Below are 12228 nucleotides of genomic sequence, written 5' to 3' on the forward strand. Positions count from 1 at the left end.
AGATTCTATCCACTTCATTGATTCATGAGAATGTGTTGAAAGCATGCGAATGAAGATGAAATGCAAATCACAATTAGGTTGTGGAAAGATGAAAATGTGGAAAATAAGGGAAGACAAGATTGATTTGGAAGATCCCGCAATTCATTATCTAGCACATTTAGAAACATTCTTTAAAGCTTTCTAATGATAGGTATTAGGAAGTCCAATCAAATAAATATGCTAATCCTACTCTCAACTATTCATTTTTACATGTAGCTTCTAGACCTATTAATATCCGATGGATTAGAACCGGTTCTAAGCCATATTGAAAAATCATATATAGCATTGTATTATAGGCAATTTTCCACGAATGATAAATTAAAAATCATTTAACAAATTTCAGTTTTGTTTGCCCGAGCCTTTAGCCCTATATGGCAAATGTAACTGCAATTAATCTTAATTTTTTTTATTTTACTATCTACGGAAGTTGTTTTAATAAGATGCGATAAATAGCTATTATAATTTTTATTCCTTATATATCCATTAATCAAACACTTTGCAAAGTCAACAAAATATTTTCAATATATATTAAAGTTGAGCTTTCTAATAACTAATAGGTACATTGTTGCTTTCTATGATGTTTCTAAATGAACGAGAATCTTAGAATTTAGCATTAATCCTTATTATTTAATATATCACAGTAAAAAAATTCATATTTCAATGATATAAACCCCGAACCACTTCATTATGCAATCTACATTTTCCTGGATATTTTGTCTACGGTAGTCCATAAGTGTACAGCTTTACAGTACATTGTTTCTATTTGTTAAAGCAACACGTATGATAAAAGAAAAAGATTCTTTATAAAGTAAAATACTTATATTTCAATCAAAAGCTCTATTTTTGTATTTTTTACCGATCCACGTCATTATGCAAATCAAAAGAAAATCAATGAGAAAACGTTTGTTTTGCACTTTTCTCCACTTTTAAAAAATGATTCTGATAAAATAACAATTTTTTAAGGGATTTTTGCATTAATTATAATGAAAAACAGTTTAAGGTAGATTTTAATGATTTTTCTAAATAAGAAATAATTGAAAAAAAGAAATTCTATCCTTATCACTTTAGAGGACAGCTGCTGACCCCCAGTCTTATGGATGAAGCTAAATACATGTTAAAGATAAAAATTACCCTGAAAAGTATACAAAAATGTTTTTTGATGTGTTAAAAAAATCCATTTTAAAATCTTGATTTTGAGGATGATGGCCTTTAAGATGCTCTTACTGGTGGTGAAGGTGAGCTAAATGTTATCTAAGTACATGACCATTACAACAACTTGTCTATTAACCTATGTACCATTTTTTGTAGTCATAGCAGAATCCAGTGGAGCCTCTCGACATGAAATATAACCATTATCTAAAAACTACATTATTTACTTTATGAATTTTAGTAATTAAAATTGCAATTTATTTCTTTTTTAATATTGCTTGCTGGAGGCTGCTATGACTACAAAAATTGGACCATAGTTCAATATATAAGTTTTCTTCAAGGGCATGCACTTTGATAACATTTAGCTCACCATCACCACCAGTAAGAGCATCTTAAAGGCCATCATCCTCAAAATCAAGATTTTAAAATGAATTTTTTTAACACATCAAAAAACATTTTTGTATACTTTTCAGGCAAATTTTTATTTTTTACATGTATTTAGCTTCATCCATAAGACTGGGGGTCGGCAGCTGTCCTCTAAAGTGATAGGGATAGAATTTCTTTTTTTAATTATTTCTTATTTAGAAAAATCATTAAAATCTACCTTAAACTGTTTTTCATTATAATTAATGCATAAATCCCTTAAAAAATAGTTATTTTATCAGAATTAATTTTTAAAAGTGGAGAAAAAGGCAAAACAAACGTTTTCTCATTGATTTTCTTTTGATTTGCATAATGAAGTGGATCGGTAAAAAATACAAAAATATAGATTTTGATTGAAATATAAGCATTTTATTTTAAACAGAATCTTTTTCTTTTATCATACGTGTTGCTTTAACAAATAGAAACAATGTACTGTAAAGCTGTACACTTATGGTCTACAGTAAACAAAATATCCAGGAAAATGTAGATTGCATAATGAAGTGGTTCGGGGTTTAAATCTCTCGTGTAAATTGTAAATGCTTTTTAAAAATATTAGGTAGTAAATTACAAGATAGAAAATCTAAAAAAATACAAAAATAAACAAGTGCTTAAATATCACAGATAAAATAACTAGTTAGATAGGTAGGTAGGTTTTAATTGTTTGAATATTACTCATCGCTGATTTTGAGGACAAGTTTTCCCTTTGCTCCCTTGGAGTGAATGATATCATGGTGGACTTGCTGAACATCTTCCATGTTGTAAACCTGATAAAAATATTATAATTCATAACATTATAACAAGGATGACCACATCCATAAAAGAGAAGCTCTGAAATGGTAGAACAAACGAACATTAACACTTGAAGAGTGTCAAAACTAAATAAGCAGAACATAAATGTACAAGTCTAAATAAAAGTGAAAGTAAAGGGGACTATCCACGAACGAGAGCAAGTGATTCTAAGCACCTTCCAACATTGATCCATAGTATCTTTTTAGTGAATATACTAGGTTTATGTTTAATATTTGGTTTATCGACGAAAAAGTTAGGTTTCACCATAGTTTTATATGAAAAAAAACATTGAAATGTTAAGAAATATTTGGTGCAATATCATCAAATGTTTAGATGAGTTCAAACTGTTGTTTATAATCTTAATGCAAAAGTATATTATTTTGATTAAAAATGTATATTTAAAAAAGGGTTGGTAACTTGTAATATTTTTAACAGTTTAATTAATGTTCTTTTGCAATTTACAACATTTGATGCTTTTCTGCCGTTTTATTTCATTTTGTCCGTTGAACTCAACAAAGCGTTTGTTGATATTGCATCAAAAAATACTTTACATTTCAAAGTTTATTTCATAAAAAACATTGGTGAAACCTAATTTTTTAGCGTAGTATTAAACATAAACCTATTATATTCACTAAAAAAATACTATGGATTAATGCTGGGAGGTGGTTAGAATCACTTGCTCTCGTTCGTGGATAGTTTCCTTTGCTGCAAAACTGCTTAAATTCAAGATACTTTTTAAGGACAAATTTAATTTTTTGTACTATGTTATAGAGATGCTTCGCTTATAACATTGAAACTTGTAATAGGAATCAGTTCTCCAAAATTAGATGAATAGGATAATATCATACAAAATTATAATCATTACCTGATTGATAACAGGATTAACCCATCCAGCCTCAATGCCAGCAACAATGGCAGCTCCCATCTCAATCCATTCCTCGCGGGTTGATGTTCCAAGCGCTACTCCCCTTAAAAACGGAAATTTTTCCTCAATTTTTTTTAATGAAAACATTGTTTCCTTTATATAGTTTTTATCAAATGACAAAATAAAATTGGAAAAAAAGGATAACGCCGGTAAAATTGTCATCAATTTAGGTTGCAAACATGGACATAATTTATAGGTAAGTTCGTTCATCCAGTAGGAGGGAAGAGTATGTGGTAAAGAGGGTGTATGTAGGCCCGAGGGGTTCGTTGTTTTAGCCAGGTTCAAGTTTTACTTTATTAGAGTACATGATAATCAGGTATAAGATCCAAGTAAGAATAAATCTATTATAAAAAGTTACCTAATGCTTGCCTCTGGAAGCATCAAATGTCTGGGATTAATGTTAGCAGTTCCTCTACAACCAACAATCATCACTCTGGCCCCATTCTTCAACATTTGTAGATCGTGACCCAGGTTAATATTTGCCAAGTGCTCAATAATAACATCAAACCCAGTGCCCAGATGTTCCAACATTTTCTTTTCATATGACTTGTGATTGTGGTTGAAAACATGATGTGCGCCACAACGCGACACAACATCCATACCCTCCTTGGTCCCCGCTGTGCCCACAACAGTGGCGCCCAGAGCGCGTGCAATCTGTACAGCGGCTGTTCCTACTGCGCCGGAGGCACCATGGATGAGGACAACCTCTCCAGGACGGGTTTGTGCACGAAGAATCAAGGCTTTGTAGGCAGTGAAGAAAGGAACGCCGAGTGACGCACCCTGCTGCATTGTTAACCTGTCATGAAGAGGGAAGACGTAGGTGTCATCGGATACAACAAATTGAGCGTAGCTACCGCTGTTAGACGAGGTTCCTGCGACAAAGACCCTGTCGCCAACTTTGAGGTTTTTAACGGCACTACCAATCTCATGAATGTACCCAGCAGCATCTAGAAAGTAAAAAGTACTTTAACACCTTATATTGTGCAGAATGAAAATTAGTTTTTAAAAAATAACAATTTGCTTGTATAGTAGGATACCATTTTTTCGGTGTCAAAAATTTGTTCTAATATTTTATATCAATAAGTACTTAACAATTTAAATAACAAAATATCCAGAAATAAAATCCACAAATGCAAAGACAAATTAATATTAATAGCTGCAGAATTTCAGAATGAAAGTTAATCATCTACAAACATTGAAAATTGAAAAGGGTCTTACCAGATCCAGGAATGTAAGGCAGTTCTGGAAGCCTGGAGTAAAGTCCTTCTCTGATATATGTCTCAACAGGATTCACTCCTGCATAGACAACTCTTACCAACACCTTGAAGAAATTTAAAAAAAAATTATGATAGAAGGATGGGTGAAGTGTGGCTACCCAGCTCCCAGCCAAAGTTTTATAGAAAGGAGCTTCGACCAAACATTCGAATTTGACAAAATAAGAAACAATGTTGAACAAGAAACGTGATGTTGCTCAACACATATTTCCACGTGATTCTCAATACACAGTTTCAATTTTAAATTCTGTTTTGACCCGAAGTTCGATTGTTAAGTTTAAAAATGGCAAATCCTCACCCCACAAAATTCTATAGTAACATACAATATTATATAGATATTATGTAAAATTTTTATGGATAAACCAACGCAATTTAACTTAACTAATAAAAATTCTGGGTAGCAATAAAAATGAACAGGATACCTGGTTTTCTTTGACCTGGGGAACAGTAACCTGATCTTCCAGGTGCAAGACTTCAGGGCCCCCGAAGGTGTGAACTCTGATGGCCTTCATGGTCATAACATTATGTGCAGACATGGTGGTATATGGGTTCAAGTTAGTTTGGTAAGCACACGCGGCTGGTATAAAGTGACCGTTTAACTGAAAATACAAAAATTACCAAGTTGTAAAAAGTAATTTCGAACTCATAGATGCGAAAATGAGTATTTAATAGATTATTACAATTTCTTTATTTTTAAAAATGCTCAATAATTTCCTACCTACATAATACTTTTCATGGAGAAAGAATAGTTATTAATCGCATCGTATTATAGACAGCTTTCCACGGATATTAAAATAAATTTTTTAAAGATTAAAACCAGTATTGTTAGCCCCGATAGGCAAAACCAAAAAAGTATTAATTTTACCTATTATTTTTATTTTAATATAAATGGAAAATTGTCTGTTAGACGAAGCTAAACATGATTTTTCAGTATGGCTGAGAACAGTTTCTAATCCAGTGGATATAAACCGGTTTCGAAGCCGTACTGGAAAATATGGAGAGCACACATGGAAAATAAAATACTAATGTCGATAGCTATAAATATCGTGAATTCTAATTATTATTAAATATAGGTTTACCTTCGTAATAATATATCATAAATCAAAACGTAAGGAAAAAAATATGTTTTTCTCTGACTAGTTTATAAAACACGAGTATTGGCACTGAGTTATATTTAGTTATAAATAGATATTCCCCCAACTTGAAGATATAATATTCTTAATTTTTTTTTTGACAAGTACCAATGCCGCGTAGTTTTAGAAATAGCAAACTTAACCTAACTTAATTTTAATTCTACCTGGGTAACAAAAGGTGTTCCATTCATATATGTTGGAGAGAGCATTCTAGATAAGGTCCTAAGTCTCTGAAAAGACATTCTCAACTTTATATAAAAACAAAAACTTATGTTTTGATTCAACTAGGTTTAATTTCAGTTTCATAATATAGAGAGGTTCTCGTAAGGTTTCGTGATATAATGTCAATTTAACATATGATCAAAAAGTTAAAATATACAAAGATTAAAAAAATAACAAATAATACATAATATAAACTTTATTTTCAACAATTCATTCTAATCATACACTCATAAATAGATTCAAACTCGATACATTCTTGACAATCACACTAACACTGCAAGATAAACGGAATATTCGTCCTGAATTATCTGTAGCAGTGTTTATACATTCATACCAACAAATTTGTGTGTAGGCTTCTCCTCTTTGATGCGCCCAGTCATCAACTTTCTTTTATTTGTCTTGCAAGGTATGCACACCAGATATCAGAAGTTACGTTAAGTGTCTAAACCGTTCAATACACTTTATCAACTAGTCCCTTTGACATAATTGCAAAAATAAGTGAATCTGGTTGACATACCTAGCAAGCAAGTCAATTAAACAATTGTTTTCATCATTGTGACACATGATGAGTCAATACTGAGGCATGCAGTACAATATTTATAAAAAAAATCATTTATATAAAAATATTAACAATTGGCAAAGTCTAGGAATGAGATTTCCATTATTATTGTGATAAAATCAACTAAAATATGAAGTTTAACTGTTGGTAACTTTTTATACAAATTAAAACTAAGTAAGAACTTGGCTGAAATAGTAATATACTTTGCAAAATATTGGCTATCTTTAGCTTTAATATGTTATTGGATATATTATTACTTGGATCTTACAAAAGATTTTCATGTTCTCTGATAATTTGAAACTTGCAGTCGGCTAGAATAACGTTTCCCACCTTCCACCCACTTTCAACCCCATCCCCTACCTTCCCTTGTAATAAATATTTGCTAACCAATTTAAAAATAATAACTAGTCCCTATTTACGGCAAGTATTATATTTAAAACTATTAAAAACATAACTATTTTTAAAATTTGTTAGATCTACAATAAAAATATATCTCCTCAGTTATTTTAAAACATTTTTTATCAGAAGAAAACCCCCTGTACAATTTTAGGCCCTACAATTTTACAATAAAACTCTTTGGTTTAAAAAGCATCGCTACCAAAAGTTATAATTTACTATTGACAATACGAAACGAATTATACATAAAATTCATACATAAATTCAGATATTTTTTATATCACTTGAGAAAATTATCTTGTAATTGTAAAAAAAAAAAATTTACAATTCATAATCTTAAAATTAAGTGAGTGAAAAAATTGCTTACATACAATTTATAATCTTAGGCAAGTATCACTTAATTACAATTCATTTACCGAGGAATGAGGATTGAAAAATAATATCAGTATTTTAAGTCAATACCTACTTACTTACAAAAATATGAAACGGTGTATTTATGAAATTTTTCACCGCCATTGGAAAGTAAAAAAATGTTCTGATCACGAATGGCCATGTGAATTAAAAATTGTAAAACCAAGACTTCTTAAACTCGTAGAATTTCCAAATTTTTGTTGTAACAAATCGCTGAAAAAGAAAAAAACTTTTTAGACATATTATAGGACACAGGTATAAATTGAGTCCAAAGAAATTCGAATTTCTTATTTTGGCGCAAAACAAACCCCAAACAATTTACAGCAGTACACTCAAACTTCCATAACCCTTACCAATAACAATAAGAAAAATATTAAAGTTTATGTTTGTTGTAGGTAATGCAAGATTTACACATTTTTTTATCCTTTTGTATTTATCGAACAGGAATTTGATTGAATGACGAACGAGTAAGTTGTATAGAGAAAGCTTCTTTTAAAATTTCTTACCTATCCAATCAGGCTGAGTAGCTCCCCATTGGATCTGATTGATCTCCCCCTCTGCAGCAGTGTAGGCTAGTATTGGATCCTCTATCGCCCGGGGCATCTGCTGGATATCCCATATTAAAGCCTAAATAACAAGAATTAGTTTCATATAAATCTTGACATAAAATTTTTTTCCGAACGGCAGATGCCTAAACACTGTTTTATAGGCTAGGTAACTTTGTTTTTAGGAATTGCACTAAAGACCAAACGTCCCACCTTATCAATTACCTACATTTGTTGATTTAATTGCACCTGTTTAGGGCAAAGGCATTCACTTCACACACGAACACACACACACTCACACAAGCAGCTACTCTACTAAAAATTAGTGTAACCTGGTGATCGTCTCCAGCTGTACAGATATGGCAGGATGAATGAGGAGCCCAGGCAATACCATTCACACAGGCTCGGTGATTATTTAACCTTAAATACATTCACAATTTAAATTATGCTTATTTCTTAACAGCTGCTAAACTATAAGATGATCCAAATCCTTTGCTAACTTTATAAGTTATATATTTAGCCTTCTATATCATACAGAAGTTTGTTAGTATTTGCTTTATCCATTCCTTTAAATGAAATGAAAATCAAAATATAAGGTATAACAAATATGAATTAATTTCTTACTAAGACCTGCAACTGTGGTGACCTAACATTAACAATAATTACAATTACCTAGCAACTGGTGTACATGGCACTCTAACATCAAGAATAATAACCTCCACAGCGTCCATGGCCACGGTGGCAAGGTAGTTCGGGTCCTGCTTATTCCACGCCAACCTCAACAAGGGTGTGTGGTTCGGGTCCTCGTAGATAATTGTGGAATGCTCCAGGTGACGCAAGTCGAACATTCTCACAGATCCATCAGCACCGACAGACGCAAACATGTCTCTACCTCCGCCAGCCTTGCTAAAGGCGATGTCATACACCTCCTTGTCGTGGGCAATAAGCTGGGTCTTGACATGCCCAGATACCATAGTCACACGACCCAGCATCTGATCTGTCTCCAGGCCCCACACCGTGCAGGTTGTGTCTATGGAGGAGGTGCCCAACAGATTTGGATCTACTTCGTTCCAATCAAAAGATGTGAGTGGGGCGCAGAAATCTGAGTTTTTATTGTTGTTTAACAGACATTCCAGCCTGGTTTCAGGTTCACCGGCCTTCCATACGCGTAGGTAGTCCCCACTAGTTGCCAGCAGGTCAGGATAGATACCCTTGCTGTCAGGAATCCACATAATTTTGGTTGTTGGATAGGGATGGTCAAAGGTGCTTTTGGCTGTGAATTCACTTGTGTCTTCATCCAACGAAACGATCTGAAAAATATTCAATCTTTAAAATAATTCATAATCTTTATGAAGTTTAAAACGGAGAAAATTAAGATGGCTTAGGCATACTCTGAGGAAAAGACATGATGATTTAATTTAACAAATCAAGCCTTGACGTAGAATCCCTAAGGAAAAAGAAAACCATGTAAACCACAAAAACAACCTGAAGGAGGGAACTTCTACGTGAAATGGGAAATAAGAAAATTTCATCTCTTAGCGATCTCTCAAATCTTGCCAAATCCAAAGAAGATTGGAGCTAGAAGAAATAACTGCCAATGATAATTAAGTTTGGCGCAAATTAGTAGGTAGCTAAAAGTTTATAATTGAAATTGTAAAAAATATACCTGAACTTTATTATTATACTCCTCAACAAAGCTTCCCAGCGCCAGGCGAAATCTTTTATCCGGGCGGACCGACCAGTTCATGGAGAATACTGTCCATGGAGCCTTGTATTTGTAGATTTCCTTCCGCTTGGGAGGCCCCCCAGAACCAGAACCCTGGCTTGACATTCTGATAAGAGTTTTGTTATTTGGTTATCACAAAATCATATCTCTGAAAATTGAAGATTGTAAATGGATTTATCACTCAAAATGGTTAATGCGACACAATAAATCGTCCAAATAATATATAACAGACGAACATTTATATTTAGTTAAGAGTAAAATATGATACAATTCATTATAGGTAATTAATTTAGGTTGCTAACATGGACGTACATCCCTTACTGTTTAGTTTGTTTATCCAGTAGGCAGTGGCGTGCGAACCGAAGGGGGCATTTGGGGCAATCGCCCCCCCCCCCTAGCGACCAAAACGCCCCCACCTGCCCCCCCCTAAATGTTGAAAAATGCCCCTTTTTGCCCCCTACCCTACAAAAAGCAAAAGTATCCCAGTTTCCAAAAAAAGATCAAGAAATACACCAAAAAAAAATTTTTGGCGCTTCGCGTCAAACAGACAGTTACTATTCATTTAACCTTACCAAATTTTTTAATTAGTGTAGAAATTAGGTTATAATCTTTTTTCACTGAACATAACAAACCAGGTAATATGAAGTATTTTATTTGGTATAATATAAACTTTTTACCAAAGAAATTTTGTACATCCCCAATGATGATACACAAAATTACCCCTTATATAGATTACAATTAGTGGATGAAATGTATGGAAACTCGACTTAATTAACCAACCAATCAAAATTCTATTAAAGTCCCCAAAGTTGTTGAGCCAACAAATAAGAAAATTTTATATGAATTATATGGGATTAGTGTAATAAATAGCCCAAAAACCCCTCCTTCCCTGCATATTTGAAGAAAAAAATTGCGCTTCGCGCACTTCCAAATGGTTTCTGCTTTTTATCACATGCATTGTATATTTTTTTTTTTTTTAAACATTTGTAAACAACAAATATTTAATCAAAAAGTTATTTTATATAAAAAAGAAACAGCGTTGATATTTATCTAAGCCTTTTTCTCAACACTGTATGTCTGTCTAAATGTCTAAAAGTTTATCATTTTTTTGGTTTACATACCCTTACAAAAAGACATGTTTTTTTATGGCAATTTTCATTTAAAACCCTTAAAACTAACTACACTCTATATTCCTAACTTGATAAATACGCCACTCTTGTTGTCTTTAATTGATTTTAGTTCAAAGGGGGAGTAAATATTTTTAGGTGTGCTGTACGCACCGCACACATATAAGTTTTAAAGTGCCATTTATAGAGGGTAGGATATGTTGATGTAACTTTTTAGCTTCTCTATAATTCACTATGGCTGTCAGTATGTAATGCTAAAGGGGAAATGTGATTTTTTCAACTGCAATTAAAGATAGAAGGCTAAAACTTAATGTTAACATTCCCATCATTATGGAGTATAATTAACTATTAAAAATTCATGGATGTCGGACTGCTTTTCAGGACGTTTTGGGCTATTTTTGTATCTTTTAAATTTCGGGTATAGTCCCTTTTGTGACATTGCCTCTTAAGGTGCATTTCGTCGTATTTTCACAGTAGCTTTTCCCCTATATAGCTCCTGCGGGGCAAATTGCCTAACCCTGCGGGGAAATCACCTGACCTAACTTAACCTAGAATAACCTATTAAAAGCTACTATGAAAATACTACGAAATGCCCCTTAAGAGGGACTATACCCCAAAGTTTTCTATATTTCTAAGAGTTTTTTATATCTGTAGATGAAAGGACAAGTAATTTTTTTTATTTTTTACATAGTTCTTTATATCTTTGGTTTTTATGGTACGATAAATTTTTTTGTGGATTATAATATTAAAAAAAATAAAATTTCTCGCTGTTTGGAGCATCCAGTATGTAATTTACTTTGACTGTCATCACACAATATGCAGGAAAAAGGATTTGTGACTTTTTCTACCTAAAATATATATTTATTTCAACAGATGCTCTTTAAATCTACTTGTCTGTATTCTTATTAATGATTTTTTGTGCTTTGCTACTTAAAGATGTTGTCATCCTTGTTGTCATACAATAAAGAAATATAATAATATTTAAAATCAGTTTTACATATTAGGTTAATTTTTGGTAAATTATTTCCAAAATGAGTGTTTTTATCTCCTCCCCCCCCAAAATTTTTTTTAATGGGGTTATTCATCCTTCCTGCTGAGATTTTATGACATCCTCTTCCACCCATAAAAAATGTTTTGTGGTGGGGGGGGGGGGGGGGAGGTTAAATTATATTCTGTACTTTTTTTTTAAGATGCTTTCTAGCTCCCTTCCCTTCGGTCATTGCAGGGTGGGGAGAAGGGATGGGGGAGAAGAGATGGGGGGGGGGGAAGAGATAGGGGATATAAACGGGAAATAGGGATGGGGGAAGGGATGGGGAAGAAGGGATAAGGACTAGAAGGCCCATAATCAAATAATCCCACCCCTTAAAACGCCCTTATTTAAAATTAGTATATATAATCAAAATGCCCCCCCCCCTAAAGCAAAGTGCCCCCCCGGGGCACTTTGATTTAGGGGGGGGGCAAAATTTTACAAAATCTTCAAAATGCCCCCCCCCCCCTAGACAAAGTGCTT

At 33.0% G+C, this 12228-nt stretch overlaps 2 protein-coding genes across 3 annotated transcripts; both read right to left on the reverse strand.

The window, feature by feature from the left end:
- Window positions 1-2124: 2124 nt before the first annotated feature.
- Window positions 2125-6012, reverse strand: LOC145316337 (zeta-crystallin-like). The gene is made up of 6 exons (XM_080156780.1): window positions 5897-6012; window positions 5022-5198; window positions 4544-4646; window positions 3684-4272; window positions 3266-3368; window positions 2125-2375 (listed from the first exon to the last, which is right to left on the reverse strand). Exons 1-6 carry the CDS (start codon window positions 5972-5974, stop codon window positions 2280-2282), a joined length of 1146 nt encoding a protein of 381 aa, XP_080012906.1. The 5' UTR covers window positions 5975-6012; the 3' UTR covers window positions 2125-2279.
- Window positions 6013-6135: 123 nt separating this feature from the next.
- wap (DDB1 and CUL4 associated factor wap) lies at window positions 6136-9764 on the reverse strand. Of its 2 annotated transcripts, none has more exons than XM_080156782.1 (6): window positions 9532-9764; window positions 8538-9175; window positions 8198-8285; window positions 7827-7947; window positions 7129-7533; window positions 6136-6636 (listed from the first exon to the last, which is right to left on the reverse strand). In XM_080156782.1, the coding sequence occupies exons 1-5, from the start codon at window positions 9694-9696 to the stop codon at window positions 7493-7495; spliced, it is 1053 nt and encodes a 350-aa protein (XP_080012908.1). In that variant the 5' UTR covers window positions 9697-9764; the 3' UTR covers window positions 6136-6636; window positions 7129-7492. The 2 variants fall into 2 exon arrangements, with proteins under 2 accessions (XP_080012908.1, XP_080012907.1); XM_080156781.1 differs by having other exon boundaries at window positions 7112-7533.
- Between the last annotated feature and the right edge of the window lie 2464 nt (window positions 9765-12228).

The sequence above is a fragment of the Acartia tonsa genome, chromosome 4 (genome assembly GCF_053477335.1).
Source record: "Acartia tonsa isolate MP-2025a chromosome 4, ASM5347733v1, whole genome shotgun sequence".
Taxonomy (NCBI): domain Eukaryota; kingdom Metazoa; phylum Arthropoda; class Copepoda; order Calanoida; family Acartiidae; genus Acartia; species Acartia tonsa.

Excerpts from the sequence above, each read along its gene's own strand:
- LOC145316337 (XM_080156780.1), bottom strand. The coding sequence starts at position 5,974 with ATGTCTTTTCAGAGACTTAGGACCTTATCTAGAATGCTCTCTCCAACA. Across the intron at positions 5,199-5,896 it reads GAACACCTTTTGTTACCCAG|TTAAACGGTCACTTTATACC; the intron begins GTAGAATTAAAA and ends TTGTATTTTCAG. Across the intron at positions 4,273-4,543 it reads GCCTTACATTCCTGGATCTG|ATGCTGCTGGGTACATTCAT; the intron begins GTAAGACCCTTT and ends TTTACTTTCTAG.
- wap (XM_080156782.1), bottom strand. The coding sequence starts at position 9,696 with ATGTCAAGCCAGGGTTCTGGTTCTGGGGGGCCTCCCAAGCGGAAGGAA. Across the intron at positions 7,948-8,197 it reads CAGCTGGAGACGATCACCAG|GCTTTAATATGGGATATCCA; the intron begins GTTACACTAATT and ends CTTGTTATTTAG. Across the intron at positions 7,534-7,826 it reads TACTCAGCCTGATTGGATAG|CGATTTGTTACAACAAAAAT; the intron begins GTAAGAAATTTT and ends TTTCTTTTTCAG.